This window comes from Coprinopsis cinerea (genome assembly GCF_000182895.1).
Source record: "Coprinopsis cinerea okayama7#130 chromosome 12 map unlocalized cont3.12, whole genome shotgun sequence".
Lineage (NCBI taxonomy): Eukaryota > Fungi > Basidiomycota > Agaricomycetes > Agaricales > Psathyrellaceae > Coprinopsis > Coprinopsis cinerea.
In genome coordinates this window covers 1,168,609-1,187,828 of record NW_003307533.1, presented here as the reverse complement: position 1 = coordinate 1,187,828, position 19,220 = coordinate 1,168,609, and the positions used below count along the sequence as shown (strand labels likewise).

The 19,220-nt window shown below is 51.4% G+C and overlaps 5 protein-coding genes across 5 annotated transcripts; 3 read left to right on the top strand and 2 right to left on the bottom strand.

The window, feature by feature from the left end:
* Nucleotides 1-55: 55 nt before the first annotated feature.
* Nucleotides 56-7,154, top strand: CC1G_09909 (DNA polymerase epsilon catalytic subunit A; the record flags this gene model as incomplete). The annotated part of the gene is made up of 9 exons (XM_001834966.2): nt 56-328; nt 380-505; nt 558-1,259; nt 1,310-1,626; nt 1,678-1,858; nt 1,909-2,085; nt 2,131-4,614; nt 4,667-7,060; nt 7,119-7,154. 9 exons carry the CDS (start codon nt 56-58, stop codon nt 7,152-7,154), a joined length of 6,690 nt encoding a protein of 2,229 aa, XP_001835018.2.
* A 459-nt stretch (nt 7,155-7,613) lies between these two features.
* On the top strand, nt 7,614-9,438 carry CC1G_09908 (hypothetical protein; the record flags this gene model as incomplete). Its single annotated transcript, XM_001834965.2, has 4 exons — nt 7,614-7,676; nt 7,738-8,111; nt 8,173-9,046; nt 9,097-9,438. The coding sequence occupies 4 exons, from the start codon at nt 7,614-7,616 to the stop codon at nt 9,436-9,438; spliced, it is 1,653 nt and encodes a 550-aa protein (XP_001835017.2).
* Nucleotides 9,439-9,962: 524 nt separating this feature from the next.
* CC1G_09907 (peptide chain release factor 1) lies at nt 9,963-11,324 on the top strand (the record flags this gene model as incomplete). The annotated part of the gene is made up of 7 exons (XM_001834964.2): nt 9,963-9,971; nt 10,027-10,131; nt 10,188-10,628; nt 10,683-10,784; nt 10,836-10,925; nt 10,980-11,126; nt 11,181-11,324. The coding sequence occupies 7 exons, from the start codon at nt 9,963-9,965 to the stop codon at nt 11,322-11,324; spliced, it is 1,038 nt and encodes a 345-aa protein (XP_001835016.2).
* Nucleotides 11,325-11,823: 499 nt separating this feature from the next.
* On the bottom strand, nt 11,824-14,541 carry CC1G_15429 (ankrin repeat containing protein; the record flags this gene model as incomplete). The annotated part of the gene is made up of 4 exons (XM_002910106.1): nt 11,824-13,361; nt 13,416-13,771; nt 13,815-14,363; nt 14,498-14,541. The coding sequence occupies 4 exons, from the start codon at nt 14,539-14,541 to the stop codon at nt 11,824-11,826; spliced, it is 2,487 nt and encodes an 828-aa protein (XP_002910152.1).
* An 891-nt stretch (nt 14,542-15,432) lies between these two features.
* On the bottom strand, nt 15,433-17,547 carry CC1G_15428 (hypothetical protein; the record flags this gene model as incomplete). The annotated part of the gene is made up of 5 exons (XM_002910105.1): nt 15,433-15,697; nt 15,755-15,869; nt 15,920-16,536; nt 16,603-17,162; nt 17,218-17,547. 5 exons carry the CDS (start codon nt 17,545-17,547, stop codon nt 15,433-15,435), a joined length of 1,887 nt encoding a protein of 628 aa, XP_002910151.1.
* Nucleotides 17,548-19,220: the final 1,673 nt, after the last annotated feature.

The following is a 19,220-nucleotide window of genomic DNA, read 5'->3' as shown; positions in this document are numbered from 1 at the left end:
CAACGCGGCCTTGGATCTTCCTTCGCACCCTTTCCATCCGCCCACGACGACGACGATGGCAAGAGGACGCGGCAACTTTGGGCTGTCGAGTCGGACGCGCGTTAGAGGCTCATTTCGAGGCGGGCGTGGTGGTTTCCGAGGTCGAGGACGCGGTGGGTCCAAGGCTGGTGGAAATCCAGACGCAGCGCCAGTACGAGAAGACGATGGTACACAGCTAGCGGAGAAGTTTGAGAAGATTGCGGTCAACGACGAGGTTGATGAGAAGTTGGGGTTTGCGAGGATACAGGAGGGGCCTAAGCGGGAGGGTTGGTTGATCAACATGCATCCGGTGTGTTGTGGTCTTTCTTGTCTATGAAAAACGAGGCTGAGTTGGTTATAGACGACTGTGAAAGATCCAGATTGGCCCTCTGGAAGAGCGGCTGTGGATTATTACTTTATTCAAGACGATGGAGGAAGCTTCAAATGCACGTTTCAATACGAACCGTATTTTTACATTGCCTGCAAGGTGGGTGTGACTTTGGGTTGTAAGCCTTGTGCAAACTAAAACTCGTTTCAAGACTGGCACAGAGACTATTGTCGAGGAGTGGATGAAGAAACGTTTTGAAGGTCTCGTCTATCGGATAGCTCGTGACAAAAAGGAAGATCTCAAGATGCCCAACCACCTCATGGGGCATCGCCGCCTCTTCCTTCAAATCTGCTTCAGGAATATTTCCGACCTACTTGCTGTCCGGCGCGAAATTATGCCCCTCGCACTTGCAAATGGTGCTAAACGAGATGCCGTCGACGCGTATGCCGAGGTGGTGCGCGCAACCGCAAGCATGGATATTGAAATGGAAGACGAAACGCAGGCTTGGGGCGCGTCGTCCAAACCAAGCGACACCGACCCTCGAGAATGCATCATCGACATTCGGGAGTACGACGTGCCTTACCACCTACGAGTCGCCATCGACAACGACATTCGAGTTGGTCTGTGGTACGCTATAACCTTCACCGCCGGACAGCCGACTTTCACCCTGATCAAGGAGCGTGTCAAGCGTGCGGACCCGGTGGTCATGGCCTATGATATCGAAACGACGAAGGCGCCTTTGAAGTTCCCCGACCAAGCTATCGACCAAGTTATGATGATTTCGTATATGGTCGATGGCCAAGGTTACCTCATTGTCAACAGGGAAATAGTCAGCGAGGATATTGAGGACTTTGAGTACACCCCGAAGGAAGGTTATGAGGGTCCTTTCATCGTGTATAATGAACCTAATGAGGTGAGTTCTCAGGTATCTAGAGCAAAGGATCTGGTTGACGCCCCCTCCAGGAAGCTACCATTAAGCGATGGTTCTCTCACATCCAAGAGGTCAAACCGACCATCATGGCTACGTTCAACGGAGACTTTTTCGATATGCCATTCATCGACGCACGAGCCAAGGTCAACGGACTGGATATGTTCCTTGAGACAGGTTTTGCCATTGACGCGGAGGAAGAATACAAGAGCAGGACATGCGTGCACATGGACTGTTTCCGTTGGGTTAAGCGAGACTCGTACCTTCCTCAAGGAAGTCAGGGCCTTAAAGCTGTAACAACGGCGAAGTTGGGGTACAACCCAATTGAACTTGACCCGGAATTGATGACACCGTGAGTGGTCACTCGCTTTCTTGGTGGTATGGTCACTGACGCGAGATATAGGTATGCCGTGGAACAACCTCAAGTGCTGGCTCAGTACTCCGTCTCCGATGCCGTTGCAACGTACTACCTCTATATGAAATACGTTCACCCTTTCATCTTCTCGCTGTGTAACATCATTGCCCTCAATCCGGACGAGGTTTTGCGGAAAGGTTCGGGAACTCTTTGCGAGACTTTGCTGATGGTCAGTGTGGTCTCTTCTACCCTACATATTTCCGCTGACCCCAGCCGTAGGTCGAAGCCTACCGCAGCCATATCATTATGCCTAACAAACACGAGGAGACACATGGCAACATGTATGAAGGCCACTTGCTATCATCCGAGACCTACGTCGGTGGGCACGTCGAAGCTCTAGAAGCTGGCGTCTTCCGTAGTGATATCGCAACCGATTTCAAGGTCGTGCCTGAAGCGGTGCAACAGGCAAGTTTAGTATTCGTCGACCTTGGTCAAATGTAGCTAACCTTTGTTTCACTCAAGCTCATTGATGACCTCGATGCCGCTCTCACCTTCTGTATCGTCGAAGAGTCAAAGGCCAATCTGGCCGATGTAACCAACTACGAGGAAGTCAAACGAGAGATTCAGGACAAATTGGAACTCATGAGAGACAACCCGAAACGCGTTGACAATCCTCTCATCTACCACTTGGACGTCGCAGCCATGTATCCCAACATCATGTTGTCAAACCGGCTTCAACCCGACTCGATGGTCCAGGAATCGGACTGCGCTGTTTGCGACTTTAACCGCCCTGGGAAGACATGCGATCGTCGATTGCAATGGGCATGGAGAGGCGAATACTTCCCTGCTCACCGAGACGAGTTCAACATGATCAAGCATGCGCTGAACCAGGAGTCATTCCCTGGTAAACGAGCACACGACCCTCCGCGACGCTTCACGGACCTCTCCCCTGCCGAGCAGACGGCCTTGCTCCACAAACGACTCGGGGACTACTCTCGCAAGGTCTACAGCAAGACCAAGGAGACCAAGGTCGAAACCCGTACATCCATTGTCTGTCAACGCGAAAATCCTTTCTACGTTGACACCGTCCGACGGTTCCGTGACCGTCGTTACGAGTACAAGGGTCTCCACAAGAAATGGAAGAACAACCTCGACACTTACCTTGCCGAAGCTCGTTCCATCGCGGAAGTCGACGAGGCAAAGAAGATGATCGTCCTTTACGATTCCCTCCAGCTCGCGCACAAGTGTATTCTAAACTCTTTCTACGGATATGTGATGCGAAAGGGAGCTCGATGGCATTCTATGGAGATGGCGGGAATAACGTGTTTGACGGGTGCAACTATCATTCAGATGGCCAGAGCGTTGGTGGAGCAGATTGGACGACCGCTGGAATTGGATACCGATGGTATTTGGTGCATGCTTCCGGGCGTTTTCCCAGAGAACTTCAAGTTCAACTTGAAGAACGGCAAGAGCATCAAGTTCTCTTACCCTTGTACTATGCTTAACCACCTCGTGCACGACAAATTCACCAATCACCAATACCACGACCTCAACCCCGAGACCGGCGAGTATGAAGTCCATAGCGAGAACTCGATCTTCTTCGAGTTGGATGGTCCGTACAAGGCTATGATTCTCCCTTCTTCCAAGGAGGAGGACAAGCTGTTGAAGAAGCGTTACGCGGTGTTCAACGATGATGGGTCCCTGGCGGAGCTGAAGGGATTCGAAGTCAAACGACGGGGAGAACTCCAGCTCATCAAGATCTTCCAGTCCCAAATATTCGAAAAGTTCCTCTTGGGTACGACATTACAGGAATGTTATGCGGCTGTTGCAGAGGTGGCCGACCAATGGCTCGACATCCTTTACACTCGCGGCGAAACACTTTCCGATGAAGAACTGGTCGATCTTATTGCCGAAAACCGAAGCATGTCCAAGACACTTGCAGAATACGGTGGTCAAAAGTCCACCTCTATCAGCACTGCCCGTCGTCTAGCCGAGTTCTTGGGAGACCAGATGGTGAAGGATAAGGGTCTTGCCTGCAAGTTCATCATCTCGGCCAAACCGATTGGATCGCCAGTCACGGATCGAGCAGTCCCGGTCGCCATCTTCTCAGCTGAGGACTCGGTAAAGCGCACCTACCTCCGCAAATGGCTGAAGGATAGCAGTCTCAATAACTTCGATCTGCGCGCCATCCTCGACTGGGATTACTACATCGAACGTCTTGGGTCGGTCATCCAAAAGCTCATCACCATCCCTGCAGCCATGCAAAAGGTGGCCAACCCGGTCCCTCGTATCCGACATCCTGACTGGCTATTCCGCCGTGTAGCGGCCCAAGGCGACAAATTCAAGCAGAACAAGATGACGGACTTTTTCAAGGTCAAGGACCCGAATGCCCCTCCGGAAGACAAGGATATGGAAGACCTTGCAGACCCCAAACCCAACCGACTTCGTTTGGTGCCCAAGGAACCCAAGCCCAAAGCTCCAGAACCGGAAGTGGAAACTGAAGAAGATGAGGGGCCGATGCCAGACCCTACTCGCAACTACTCGGCCTGGATCAAACGGATGCGCCCCAAGTGGAAGGCTAAAATCCAAGCTCGCTGGACTGATCCAGAAAGCTCGGTCGTGCCTTCCATGTTCCAAAGTGCAGTGGCACGCGCCAAGCCTGTGAGCACGCGATGGGACATCCTCCAAATCCGAGCTAGCAAGATTCCTGGTCGCTTCCTGTTATGGGTGTACGTCGACGCCAAGTTGGTTTCGATACCGTTGCGCATTCCGAGGGAGTTTTATGTGCACTTGAAGAAGCCGATGCCTCAACTGTTCCGTCCCGAGTTTTACTCTGTGGAGAAGGTGACGAAGAACCTGCCGCATGATCTTCCATGCACGAATCTGTTCAAGATTTCGGTTAGGGAGGATGTGTATCAGGATATTCAGGAGCATTTTATTGACCTCACCAATGATCCCAATGTCGACGGTGTTTTCGAACTCCAGGTGGGTATTCTTTTACTATTGGCCTTAGATGACGTGCTAACGAATCTGGTAGGTACCTCTGGCCATTCGTGCCCTGTTGAAGCTGGGAAAATCATGCATGCTGTCGTCCGGCGGCCTGAGTCTCAATCGCGCACAGCAAACGGGACTGGACCTGCAGCAATTGGACACCTGCGCTTCCACCAGCCAACAATACCTAGCCGAGGGCAGGACAGCCAAGCACATCTTCCTATACCATGCCACCACACCAAACGGCAAGGTGCAGGTATTCGCTGTCTTCTATCCCAACGGCCCCACCAAGCTGCATATCATCGATCCCGCTGTCAGACGACAACCCATCCCCTCCTTGGACACGTCATATCGCGACCTCTTCGCAAAGCAGCAACAAATGTTCGGCAAGAGTAACACTTTCCCTTACCCAACGTCCCTCTCCTTCGAGACCGTCCACCACTCCAACGATGTGACCGCTCTCAAGGCTATCTCCCGAGAACTGGGTTTGCTGACTGACTCGTCGCTCATGGTCGTCATTTCCTCGAACAAGGACGTGTCCTATTTCGACCGACTCGTCCCCAGGCTCTCGAAGTTCCCTGTCGTCGCGATGTCGTCGGCAAGGAATGCGCACCTCCTTAACAGCCTCCCGTGGCAATCCACTGCCGGTGTGAAGATCCTCAAACGGTACCTCGCTCTCGGTCCCTGGCTCGATCGTATGATCGCCCTCGCCGACTACTACGACGTTCCGATTGGCCATATCGAGGGCGATACGCCACTGCTCCTGTCCGACATCACCTATGCTCGCCGGCTCATTCACCAGGACACTGTCCTGTGGTGGTCACCCAGCGATCTTCCAGACCTTGGTGGAATCGAGGCTGACATTCAGGCATTAGAAGATTGGCCTAGAACAGATTTCCTTTCACCGGGGGTGTATAGTAACGTGTGCTTGGAGGTCACCGTTCGCAATCTTGCCGTCAACTCTGTCCTTCAATCCGTCGTCATCAATGAGTTGGAGGGGAGTGGTGGAACCACCGCGTTCGACTCTGTCTCGCATACCCTGGACGACTACAAGAGTGGGGATTCACAGCGTGACATCACGCTGGGCGGTTCCAGAGTGTCGACGCATGCCTTCTCCATTCTCAAGAATATGCTCAAGGGGTGGTTACTCGACAAGATTCAGCATGAAAACAACAGTCCCGCATGCCTTGCTCTCGACCATTTCTGGAGATGGGTCACCTCGAAAGGGTCCCAGCTCTATGATCCTTCTTTGCATCGATTCATTCACGGGTTGATGCGGAAGACATTCATCCAGCTTCTTGCGGAATTCAAGCGACTAGGCTCTCATGTCGTCTACGCCGACTTCAGCACTATCCTCCTCGCCACATCGAAGCCACCGGGAACTGCCCACGCCTATGCTACCTACATCACAACCGCCGTCACCTCGCATGAACTCTTCCAACACATCTACCTTCACACCGAGAAGTTCTATGACTTCCTCATCTGCATGGATCGAGCCAACATGGGCGGTGTCGTTTGTGAAGACCCATTGGCAGTTGAACCTCCGGCCGAGTTAGCGGTTGAAATGAACTGGAATATCCAACACTTCCTACCACCCGCCATCCAACATGACTTTGGTTCGGTCGTGCAATACTACATCGTGGAGCTGTACCGGATCAGGCAGAAGATCAACGCCTCCTCTCGACCTATCATTCGGCCGATGCTGACGAGCGACGGGCCTGATGCAACACAGCGAGCGGCCCAGGCCAACGACAGCGAGAAATCGATGATTGTCGACTTCATTGCACGGAAGTTTACTCGAAAGCTTCTCAAGGTGATCGGAAGCGTATACGAGCGTCAACAAGACGATGCGATGAGCCCTGAATCGGACGGGTCTTTCGAGTTCCCTACCCTCCCTGGATCACATCTTCACATGACGCATCCCACCCTCGAACTGATCAAATTCCTGTGTGCTGTCTTCTCGCTCGCGAAGGACTACACTGTGGAAATTGGCCTTCTCAAGCGCAACTTGCTCGAGCTCATCAACGTTCGTGAATTCGCGCAAGAGGCTATCTACCGTAACCCCTGCGAGCCGCTGAAACTCTCCAACGTGCCTTGCCGCCACTGCGATCTCCTCCGAGATTTCGACTTCTGTCGAGACCTCTCCCTCCTCCCCAACAATACAGACGTGAATCCTCGCTGGCTTTGCACGAATTGCAATGGAGAGTATGACAAGACCGTGATCGAGTTCAGCTTGATCGACATGACGAAATCCATAGAGCAGAAGTTTGCTCGACAAGATCTCCGTTGCTCAAAATGCCAACAAATTCAATCGGATAATGTTTCGCGATATTGCCAGTGTTCTGGCACATACCAGTATACCCTGAACAAGGCTGAAGCAAAGAAGACTCTCAAGACTATGGTCAACATTGCTCGGGAATACAAGTTGGCCCGTTTGAGGGTAGGTTTCTGTCTGCTCCCTGTTTCAGCAAACACTGATCCTGTATCTGCTTTTCTAGGAAACGGCACAAACCCTTCTTTCCAACTGGGCTTAGCCTTCTCAAGGTTCACAGTTCACACGTCGTCATGATTGTACAATAGTATTTATGCATAGTGTACTATACCATCTGCATCCATCTTTTCATTCTAATTGTAACCCACCTTAGATCGCTTTCGAAATGCTATCTCATTTTGCCCAACCTTCTACGCGCTGGGAAATTCTGGCCAGTTTGAAAGTGCTTGCATCTCGAGAGACGACTAGTTCACTGAAGCGTATACGCCTATACATATTGTGCTGGTTCCGAACTTTGCGCTGGTAAAGTTCGGTTTTCCTCCCTCGTGCTTTTATAGTGGTCCGGCGCTCAGCGCTTATCCCGCGTCTAAAGTGGTATTGCAGTGGTCCGAGTCAGAGGCTGTGCAAGGGTGCAGTATTTCAATCGCAGCTTGAACGCAGTTCGTAGGCTCAGGACTCTGGTCAATCTCGTCTCTGCACTGCACTGGGTTCGACCATCGACATGGAGGGATCATCTTCAATTCAGTCGCTCCCAGATGAACTGGTCGAAAAGATTGGGGATCTGGTGCGTATTCATGGGAAGTTTCCGTATGCTGGCACTCAACAGGCCTCGTTGATGTTTGTAGATAGGAATGGCAGATATGAAATCCCTTCGACTTACCTGTCGTGCGATGGGCGCTCTCTTTCAACCCGCTGTTCTGAGGCGCATAGTCATCAAAATTCACGGCGGCAATCTACAGAGAAGCATTCCGAAGTTGCAATCGCTCTCTGAATCGCCCAGCTCTCCGTCGAAGGAGCTCATACGCGAACTCCAAATCGACGACCTTATCCCAATGGACGACTATGAAGGAAGAGGACACTTCTTGAAGCAGTATGCCGGGCAGGTAACAGATGTTTCGGAACCTGAGGCAGAAGAGGGAACTGGCAAGGAGGCTGAGGAGGTCATCAAAGACTGCCTACCAATCGTGATTACATCCCTTCTTGGATTGAACAAGCTCGTGTGAGTTGGCGATCAAGTCAGTCGGCTTTCTGCACGCGCATATGCTGAATGCAGAGCATAGATGGAGAATAAGCGCGGAAACGCCCATGTGGGCCCTCGACATTGTCGCCCACGCGATCCACCAGTTTGGTCACAGGCTTACCAGCTTTGACCTAGAAATAGGCGTATGGGAAGATTTCACACCGGAGCTCGCGGGCTTTCTCAGAGGACAAGACTGGAAATTTCCAAACCTCCAGCATCTCACTATCAGGGCTGGAGGACTATTGACATATCCCGCCGAACCGTCTATCGTGCCGTGGGTCTTGGAAACACTGAAGTCCTCCAGCTCCACTTTGGCCTCACTGGACATCGACATGCCTTGTCAGTACCTTGGTCTGCATGATTTGGCACCTTGTGTTGGACCAAGCCTCACGGACATCACCTTGACGTCGATAGGGACCACTTTAGTACCCACAGAATGTCGTCTCCCATCCAATTTCCGAAACCTCGTGTCGTTAGACCTATCCGGCCGCCACAACTGCAGGGACGTATCCGGTACGAGAGGCAGTGTCTGGACGGCACTCCAGAACGCGCATGTATGGTTCAGAAAACTCCACGTCCACGGAGTAACTGAACCCCTGCTTGCCTACCTGTCTGCTCACCCTGGGCCGCTCGAGGACTTGGCTCTGCTCAACTCCGACACGTCTGGGGAAGAACAATCCAATGAGTTTGCAAGGACTATCTTTACCTCCATCCTACCAAAGCACAAAGCTGATCTCAAACATCTCCTCCTCGACACCAATCGACAATGTGAGTGGTGTATCACCGAGCAAACTCTCTCCGAACACCTCCAGGGATTCGTTCGCCTTGAATATTTGTTGATCTCCGTGGCTGGTGAAACCGTCCTGGCTCCTACATCAGCGGATGGATCGGAAAAGATCATACCGGAATTTATTGTGGGCATCCTCAGCACTGCGTGTTATCTACTCTACTAACTGATTTACAGGGAAGTCTCTTGAACTCCTGTGCCAGAGGCCAGTTCCCAAGTCTGGAATGTCTCAAGCTCACTGATGCTATACCAGAGGATTGCCTTGGGGTTCGGAATACTACTCGTCGGCAGAAGAAGAAAGAAAGAATCATGGTCGCAATTCGGCAGGCCGTCCAGGACTATGCCTACGCGCTGGGGGAAGGTGGTGTGGAATACGTCAAGCCTTCGCTTCCTGCAGAAGTAGAAGTATTTGTGACAAGTTCTCCCGTCAAGTGGACTTTGACTTGTCGTGACGGAGACCCGCACCGACCTTCGAGTATCAAAGTATGGTCTTACAAGCCAAGAAGGACAGCTTACTAGGATTAAGATGGTTGTAGAATTCTTCGGTCGTCGCTCTTAGAAATTACACAACACTCGATTACTTACTAGAGCAATTTATACTTTTCCTCCTTGAGCGTGCGCTCTTTGCTCGTGTCCATGCTCTTCATTGCGTCGCTGCATTGGCCGACAGCCGTGACTCGTGGGCGGGTGCTCTTTTTTGGCCAGGGATTCACGGCGGGTAAGCAGACCAATAATGACCTCTCACGGACTTGCACCAACGATCGCGACCGCCCGCACGGGCGTGCACTGATAGGGCGCTTAAGCGCCAACTGTGGGAAAATCAGGAACGCCAGATCAGCTGTGGCCAAAGCACAGCCACTGCACTCTTCATGTTTTCCCAAGCGCACCGATGGGTCCAGCGACCACTAGCTGTCCTCCGCCATAGACGTTGTTTTGCAACCAAACCAACACCTAAGGGAATAAATAATGGCCATGTTCTGGAAAAGGAGCATGAAAGGCTGCTACGGGTGGTTGAGAGGCGTATTCAGGAGAGGAGCCGTATTATGTCGTTGGTGCGTGTTTTCTATTTGTTTAGACCACGGACAAGGAAACTTATGAACTGTTCAGATCTCAGAGGACATGTCAGATAAGGACGATGTTTCAAGGTTGAAACAAGTCAAGGAATCTGAACCGCTACAAGAGGCTTGGGACCAGTGGAAAGAAACACGCAAGGTCGCTTTATTTCTTTGAACGTAGCATGTCGGACTGACACCAATTCTGTTTAGTAGCTGTTAGACGAGACAAACGCGCTTTTGTCTGACCCAGATCCGTCTATGAGGGCTATGGCCTCTGAGGAATCCACCGCTCTGAACTCTACGCTTCAAACGCTCGTCGAATCCACCTTCCCGTCTCTCCTGCTTCCACCGTCACCAACCGCCCAACTTTCAGCCCTTTTGGAACTCAAGTCAGGTGTTGGAGGCAGCGAGTCGAGTTTATTTGCTGGGGACTTGCTGAGGATGTACCAGAGATTGGCAGTTCAGAGAGGGTGGAAGGCTGAAATTGCGGCGAAGAACGATACGGATGACGGTGGTGTTAAGGATGTGATTATGGAGATCAAGGGTGTAGGAGCGTATGATGCACTGAGATGGGAGAGTGGTGTCCATCGTGTCCAGAGAGTGCCAGCGACGGAGTCCAAGGGCAGAGTCCATACGAGCGCTGTTGCTGTTTTGGTGCGTACGAAACCGGAATTTCAGTCCAATTCATTGGGTTAACGCGTTTTTTAGGTTCTTCCGTTGGTGGAAGAGAACGATACTCATGGAGAGGATTTATTCAAAATGGAGGACGTTAAAATCGAAGTAATGCGTGCTCGGGGTGCTGGTGGACAGGTTTGTGTCTCTGCTGGAGCAGTCCAACCTTTCATACTTATGACCTTGCAGCACGTCAACAGAACGGAATCCGCTGTGCGATTGACCCACATACCCAGTGGAATCACTGTCTCAATGCAAGATGAGCGAAGTCAGCATCAGGTATGTAGCTCGCTGCAATACGCCACTCAAAAAATAAATAAAGCTCGGTTTTAGAATCGACGGCGCGCGTTCCAAGTGCTTCGTTCAAGGCTGCTAGACCAAAAGATCCACAGAGAAATGGCTGAACGACGAGCGACGCGTCGCAATCTCGTCAGTGGCTCGGATAGAAGCGACAAGATTCGAACATACAACTTCCCTCAGGTAAGAACAGCGTCTTCGTGTATCCATTTCTTCATTTGCTTACTCCCTTTTTAGGAACGCGTTACTGACCATCGTATTGGACTGACACTTACCAATCTCTCGTCTGTCCTTGAAGGCGAAGGTCTGGAGGACTTCATTGACGCCATTCAGAAACACCAGAACGAGACAGCTATGGAAGAAATGATGGATATAGACTAGGTATTTCTGTAGATCTACATTATACATAATCACTAATAGATTCACCTCTCACTTCATAAAGTTACGATCGAGTTCAAGGTTGGATGCGCGTCAGCCCTACTCAACCATCTCGCCTCTTAAGACTGGCCACTGCTGCCGCGCCGTTCAATGGCTCCCACTTGTCCTGGGCAACAATAACCATGATCGCCCGAAGATATAACTTGCTATCTGGCTGGGATAATACAACGCGAAGAATCTATAGACTCGCAACCAGCGATATAAATTGTTCACATACATTGGAGCCAAGCGGAAAGGGCGTAAGTGGTATGTTCAGTGCCACATATGTTCACGACAGGTCCCGTCGGATTGCCGGACGAATCCGATTTCATGATTTATCCTCAACATCTGAGTCGATGAAGTATGCTTAAGCTTGCAAGATGAAACGGACCCAAGTACGATGGTATATTCCACACAGGACTAATGTGTTCATTATGCAGCGACGGTACATACCACAATCCTCTCAGCTCCCCTCCGTGACGACTCTTGACCTTCCCTGAAATTCAACCAGCTTCGCCACTACACCTTCATGCCCGTTTTCGCGCGCCTCCATCAGAGCCGTGCGCCCTTTGGCCATTATCTCCGAGTCCACGCCTTCCACTTCGAGTATCACCTCTACAACCTTCCCATATCCCTTCCGTGCAGCCATGATCAACGCCGTGTCGCCATCATTGTTGACCGTGTTGACATCGATGGCAGAGTCGGTGCTGAAGCGCAAAAGTTGCTTGGCTATTTCAGCGCGATCATTGTCACAGGCGTACATGAGTGCTGTACACCCATCAGCGTCTGTCAAGTCCCTTCGGATTCCAGAAGACTGGAGGAGCATGGCGACGATCTCCTTGTGGTCGTACTTCGATGCCATCATCAGCGCAGTCCATCCATTCCGGTGTGCTGCGTTAACATCGATTCCCGGGACCTCGAGGAGCCTGGCGACGAATTCTTTGTGGCCATACCTTGATGCCAGCATGAGCGCCGTCCATCCAACAACGTCCGCTGCGTTGACTTCGATTCCCGGCATTTGAAGTAGTCGAATGGCAATGTTCTCGAATCCCCTGTGGGCGGCCATCATCAGCGCTATCCATCCCTCCCTATCCACTATATTAACGTCAATCCCTGGGGCCTGAATGAGTGCGCCAACCACATCCTCGTAATTCTCGATCGAGGCGTGCATCAGTGCTGTCCATCGATCCTGCGAGGTCGCTGTTGCGTTGACGTTGATCCCCGGGACCTGCAGGAGCTTAGCCACGATGCCTTTGCGGTTGTTCTCCGCAGCGTAGATCAGGGCAGTAACGCCGTCTTTGCTGGTATCGTTGACGCTGAACCGTCGGTCCTTGAGGAGTCTAGTTGCCACGCCATCGTGGCCCTGCATTGATGCTAGCATGAGCGCCGTCACTCCATCCACCCTGGCCTCGCTCACCCCCCGTAGAGGGACTTGCAGGAGCAGTTCAACGACCTCCTCGTGGCCATTATATGCTGCATCTGCCAGGGGAGTCCATCCATTTAGTCTTGTCGCAGTGGCATCAGCTTTCAGGTCAAGCAATCGCTGAACGGTGGGCACATCCCCTGCATTGGCCGCTAGGTGCAACGAAGTGGCTTCCCAGATACTCGTGGGACTGTTGATGTACCACATGTTGTCGCGGTGACCGATATCCACGAAGTGAAACCAGAATCCGTAGTGGGCGGCAACATGGGGAGGTCCAGCGACCTCCAGCTCGTCGAAAAGTTCGAGGGGGAAGTCGCGGCACATGAAGAGGAAAACCTCAATTATGGGAAGGACCTCGGAGACCGGGCATTCGCGGACGTGATCTCCCAAGTGCGCCTGCGAATACCGGAGGAGAGGTATCTCCTTCCATGCTTTGTGAAGGTCCTTTAACTCTTGAAAGGGACATGGTATTATTCCGCTGGTAATGAGTCGGTGAACGAGAACGTTGGTGATGTGGAGATGGGGAATGGGATGGTCCTTGAGGAGAATGGGAGCGAGTGCATCCTTGGCCGTGTAATCTGCGCAGAGGGCCTATGAATGAGTCGTCAACATAGCCATTATAACGGACTTACGAATGAGGCGGACAACATTGCTGGCTTCATTCTGCTCGACGAGGCCGCAACACACCGAAAATATGGATGCCTCGTCTGGCAGCCTTTCAGAATTATAACCGTCCACTTCTGTGTCCGTGGCCAGCGCAAACCTTAGGTCCTGCACAGAGAGAGGTCCGCGAGCGAAGGTGAGCCAGAACAGAACTCGTTTGGCAAGTTCGCGGGATTCTTCGTCTTGATCCTCTATTCTCTGCATACTCGCCGCGTACACCCCGTGCATACCAGTCGGGAACTCTGCTAATTTCCTTTTTACGCTTTCAAGAGTCCGACAGTGCTGGATGGCGTCGAGCTGCAGGGAGGCGTGGAGGAACCTGGTCCTGATGAGCACAAGGGTGTATGGAATTACATGCGACCACTTACATTCCTTCAGCCTTCTCTATAATATCCTTCAACACTTCTTCGTGATGATCGTTCTGTTCTAAAACGCGACGCAACTGCTTGTGTCGCCAGAGCTTCTCCTCCATGTGCAGTTTGATGTCTTGGTCCTGTGCAACTAGCGTGCAAAACACTGCATGGTTGAGCTCCTCGCCCAGGTCGTCCAGGGGTCGTGAGGTCAATATCACATTGCCTTGCAGCTGGTTTATAACCTGGATTAGGTCAAATCGGACGTTGAGGTGCGCTTCGTCTACGCCATCGACGACATAGAACACCCGATCGAAGTAGCTTTCGAGCTTCCGGAGCAAGGTGACAAGCTCCTCGACCGATGGGTCCGTCCCTTCCAGCTTATGCTTCTCGTAAACTGGCTTAACTATGCCAGCAAGGTCGTGATTCCGCTCGATACACTGTTTGATGAGGGACCTCAAAATGTCGGTGACGGCCAGAGGCTCGGTGTAGCGACTGTACACAAATAGGACACAGGTCCGCTCCGAGTCGTTCTCAAGGGGGAGAAGATCGTCGATGATGGTCGATCTGAAAGGTACAATTCGTATCAATCATGGAATCGGCTTACTTGGTATGTACTCACGCAAGAACGGTTTTGCCAGCACCCGCTAGATAATCGGTGGATTAGTACACTGATACAGGTATCTGTGGAGGAGACCCACGTTTTCCCATCCACCAGATGACCCCGCCTCTGATTTTCTTCCATTGTCGGTATAGCTTGGTATCAAGGAGCCAACTGCCTGCCATACCCTCAGTTCTGCGCTTGCGAACGTCGGCGTGAATAGCCCTGAAGTTCACCCTCCGGGCCAGCCAACCACACAGTTTCGACACTAGCTCAACTGCAAAGGCGCCAGCTCTGAGTCGAAGAATGTATTGATTTGTACGAGAGGTACGTACGTCGACTTTCTGGAGTATGCTTTGCTGTGTACTCCTTGATGTGGACGTGTATGTCCCCATTTTCTGTGTAATTGAACGTCCCGCCACTGATGTCGATGCGTGTAGGACCTTTGAACACGGCATCACTTTCGTTTTCAAAGTCATCTAAATGGTAGTTAGTACAACAATCGCCGAGTTCAGTCGATACATCGTATCTCACAGGTTCCTGGCATATTGCCGCCATCCTTTCCACGAGCACCCTTGTCCGTTCGTCAAAGTCAGTTCAACATAATCGTAACCTAGATCCTCACCGATGCCACCGATAATGACTGGCCCATCCTACATACGAGGCCAACGGGTGACGCAGAAGCAGAGATACTGGTTCAGTCAGTGATGGGTGAGAGATAAGACTTAAGATGAGCACCCACACCCCTGGTATAAGTACATAAGTCCTGTGCGTGGGGATGTGACGATTTCAGAAGTGCTGGTGACAGGTTGGACCCACAGAGAAGCTCACAGCGCGATGAAACTCCGTGTAACAGCCTTCCTTCTACTGAAACGGGGAACAGTTACAGATTCGTCTAAGAGAAATTATACTGCACAAGTCTTATCACTACGCTATCTTCTCGTGAAAAATTTGGTGGAAATCAAAGGGATGCTAGTCACAATAATATCATGAATCTGTGTATTTACTTCCTCGTTCCAGGCTACGCTGCCGGTCTCAATCGGAGTATACGACCAAGTCAGGGTTATAAATTTCAAGATGGCGAAGCAGCAAATTCTTGCTCCTCGGGATAGTAAGCTCCTCTCCTGGGTCAGATTTATCTTCCCCCCGGTTTTGGGTCACCTTATCCCCAGCAGCATGCCACTCGAGGTTAGCACCCCACTTGTCGTAGAATTTCTTCAATTGTTTGTCCGATGCGTTAGAGAGGCAGAGGTACCTGTGGATGGCTGCCCATGCGCTATCCAGGGCGCCAACAATCCACCTACGCCATTATCGAGGAGTCAGAGAAAGACACGAGAGTGTTAGATGAGACGCTTACGCATGACGAATGCTTAGGAGCTCTCCTGCCCACTGGAGTCTCCCATCGGCAGCCACGTCGTTGAGGGCGCCGTAAAGATACTCGTATTGGCCGGGCCCAAAGAATGCGAAAGCCCCTGTTGTGGGTTATCAGTCTCATGGTCGTGGACGAAAGCCGAACACATACCGCCGCTCCAAGCGTTATGATTCCAGTTGAAAGCGTGAACCCTTTCGCACTGGCCTTTCAGATAATCAAAGCCCACTTGGTGAACTGTAGCCAAGTCCCGAAGTACGACATCCCGAAGAAGATCATCCTCCCCTGCGTTGATGAGGTTTCCGAGCCTCCCAGCGTCATTTGTCCAGCAGTACGAGGCAATCAAGACCTTGGAAGATTGGCCCTTTCCATATGACGGATACACAATGGTTCGGATAGGAAGGTCGGTGAAAGACTGACCACCAACTTGCCCCCGTTCTTTCCACCAGGCCGATTTGAAGTGGATTCCGATCTTGATGGACGGGCCGTACTGAAGTTGGCGTATGGCGTTGCTTTGCATAGGACTAAGATTGAGCGAGGATGTGTCGATAAGGGCAAAGTTGGGGAGGGGAACAGTGGAAATGACGTGCGAGAAGGTGTAGTCCTTGCCCCCTGCAGTCACGACTAACGGGGATTTAGTGTCTTCGGGATCGGCTGGCCGGATCGACGTCACAGGGGCTTTTTTGACCAGGAACTGAGACTCTGAGGCGTTCTTCAGCCATTCCTTGATCATGGCCAACGATCTCTCAGGTAGAACAGAGGTTCCACGACTACAACGAGTAAAGTTAGCGTAAAATTCTCTCGTCGGGATTCGGTTCGATTATAGAGGAACTTACTCGATGCAATGCCATTCTGGCTTCGGCCCACCATCAACGTCACCAAATGCCAGGGCCTCGAGAACGGTCTCGGAAAGGGCTCGGTCGTACCACCCCGAGCTTTTGTCGTGTGTCTCTAGCCAGTCGATTACAGCAGTCGGAAGATGCTCGTCGGGGATGTGAAACTTGTCCTGCAAGGCCTTGCTCGGCTTGTACTCGAATTGCAAGTATGATCTAGTCGAGTAGCGGTCGTATTTCTTCTTGAATTCTTTCCACCCAGCATCGCTGCCTGTGTTCATATCGTCCAAAAGGTACTTCGCGAGAGGGTCGATAATATCCCGGCAAAGGGCCTTGTACCCGCAGTCAATGTAGCATTTGCTGACGCCCAGTTGTTCCGCGCGGAAGCTCGGGTTGGTATCCCCTATCTTGGCGTAGACCCCATCATAATAAAGCCTTCCTTCGTTGGTTGTGAAGATGTAGTCGAGTAGATCAAGCCCCAAGAGCTCGAAGAGTTTTGCCAGACGAGTATGTGGGTTTTTCTCTCCCTTTCGAGGCAAGGGGAAGCGCATAGCACCGACGTCCTAGCCCAAGAGAATAAGTATTGCTCAACATGCTCAACTACAGCAGAATACTCACATAATAGTCATAATCGCCGCCTTCTTCAAATTTGTAAGTGTAGCAACGCCCGCCAATGCGATCGGTCGCCTCCAGGATTTGGAAGGAAATGCCTTGATACGCGAGCATGAGTCCCGCGTACAGACCAGCCATACCGCCGCCGATGATACCGACAGGGACAACCCCGTCATGGGTGGTCTTCACGTCGAACTGGGGAATCTTCCTTTCAGTTGCGGGAACCCTAAGCGGCATATCCGGCTTTTGGAGGGCCTTGAGCAGGTTACGAGCGTAGTGCGCAAATACATCGCCTTGCGATTCGGAGCTGAGGATGTTCAAAGCGTCGAGAGTCATTGGTTGCAGTAGAATTAGATGAGAGATCGAGAGTCCAATGTGGGACGTTCTGAGATTCCTTCACTGGATGTTGTGCAGCTTTTATGTTCCAGCTTCCGGGGACCAATGCCACCACCACGAAACTGCTAGCTGTCGATGTTCCAAGGACCTGACAGAATGAACCTATTGGCATGGGGCTCAGGACGTCACTTTCATAGCAGATATTATTGCTTGGCCTTGAAAATGAATGGTAATTTGTGAGGCCTGTGCATATGACCTGGCTGTTATCTGCGGAATATTGAGAACAACAATAACGGGAGACAAGTCTCCAACCATTCCTCCTGTCGAATCGTGGGGTCACTGGTTCTAGAATTGTAACAACTGCGGCGGGATGCCGTTTCTCTCCCAAAAGGGAGTACAGGCGATATATCAATTCCGAGTGGTGATATAAATTTTCTGGTTCTTTTTCGCCAATAATCCAGTCACGAGTGGAGGTCGCAAGAGGTTTGTTGGAGCCAGTCTGAATACATCGTTAATGCTAAGGAGTGCAGGACCCGAGTAACAAAGCAGTCTACAGACAACTTCTGTCGTAGTGGCCATCGTATGTGATATTGATATCCACTGGGGCAATACGTAGTACAAATTCAATGTCGCCAACGCGCTCAGGCTGTTCTCCACGCGCAGTGGCAGACTAAGCACCATGTCATGACGTTATCCCCACTGCCAACCTGTATGATTCTGAACGGTGCTGGCAGGGTGCTGGGTCAAGGAGCTGCGATTCGTGAAGGGCGGAGTCGATTGATTACCCGAAAGTTGTGGAGCTTGTTGGGTCACAGTGGGTCACTGGGCATATCTAGTGCCACCGAAAGTGCCCGGTGCTTGGGACGCTTTGTGGTTTGATCGATCAGATCAAAACGGCAATGGCATTTCCAAACGTAGTGTGCACCTGATCAGTGGTTTTCGGACGCCAGGCTCGGCTTTCTTACACCCTCGGCAAAATTGGGTCTTGTCGGCGTTTACAATACTGCGACCAACACTTTCGAACGCGAAGCTCCGCCAGCCGAGGGCCGCTTCGGGTCAACCCCCACAAGTCCAATCCTGGGCTAGTTCAGGTGGTACGGGCCCTTCCGGGTGGACGTGAATTGGCGCCCTTGAACGCAGATGTTGTCGATGAAATCCTTAACGCGACTCGTGGAATGTCAGGAGTGCACTTGGTGTGGATCGGCGGAAGAATTCAGGCAAGAACACGTATCGAGTACCAGAGCCCGAGAATTGCGCTTGAGTTGATTTGTCCATGACTTATTTTGAAGGACAGAGTCACATATCTTCATCTGTGGTAGATTATTCAATTGATTTTCCTGCCATACTTTAATTTGCCCGCTGAATTCCCCGGATTCTAACTTGTCGTATGAAAGGGTTGCGCGCAATCGCCTGGGTCCGGATCATCGGATGGACTGTGATTCCGGTCCAAGTAATTGTAGTATCGCGATCAAGTAGAACGAATAAAAGGCATCAACGAACGATTATCGAAAACATGGAGTAAGGTCATGAGCTAAATCCGAGAGTACATATGCCTAACACAAGAATAAGATAACATAAAAGAACAGAAACAGGTTGCCATGAGATAATATACCAGGGAGAAAACAAGAAAGTAAGTGAATGTACGCGAGGAGATGAAAACTGAGATGCACGAA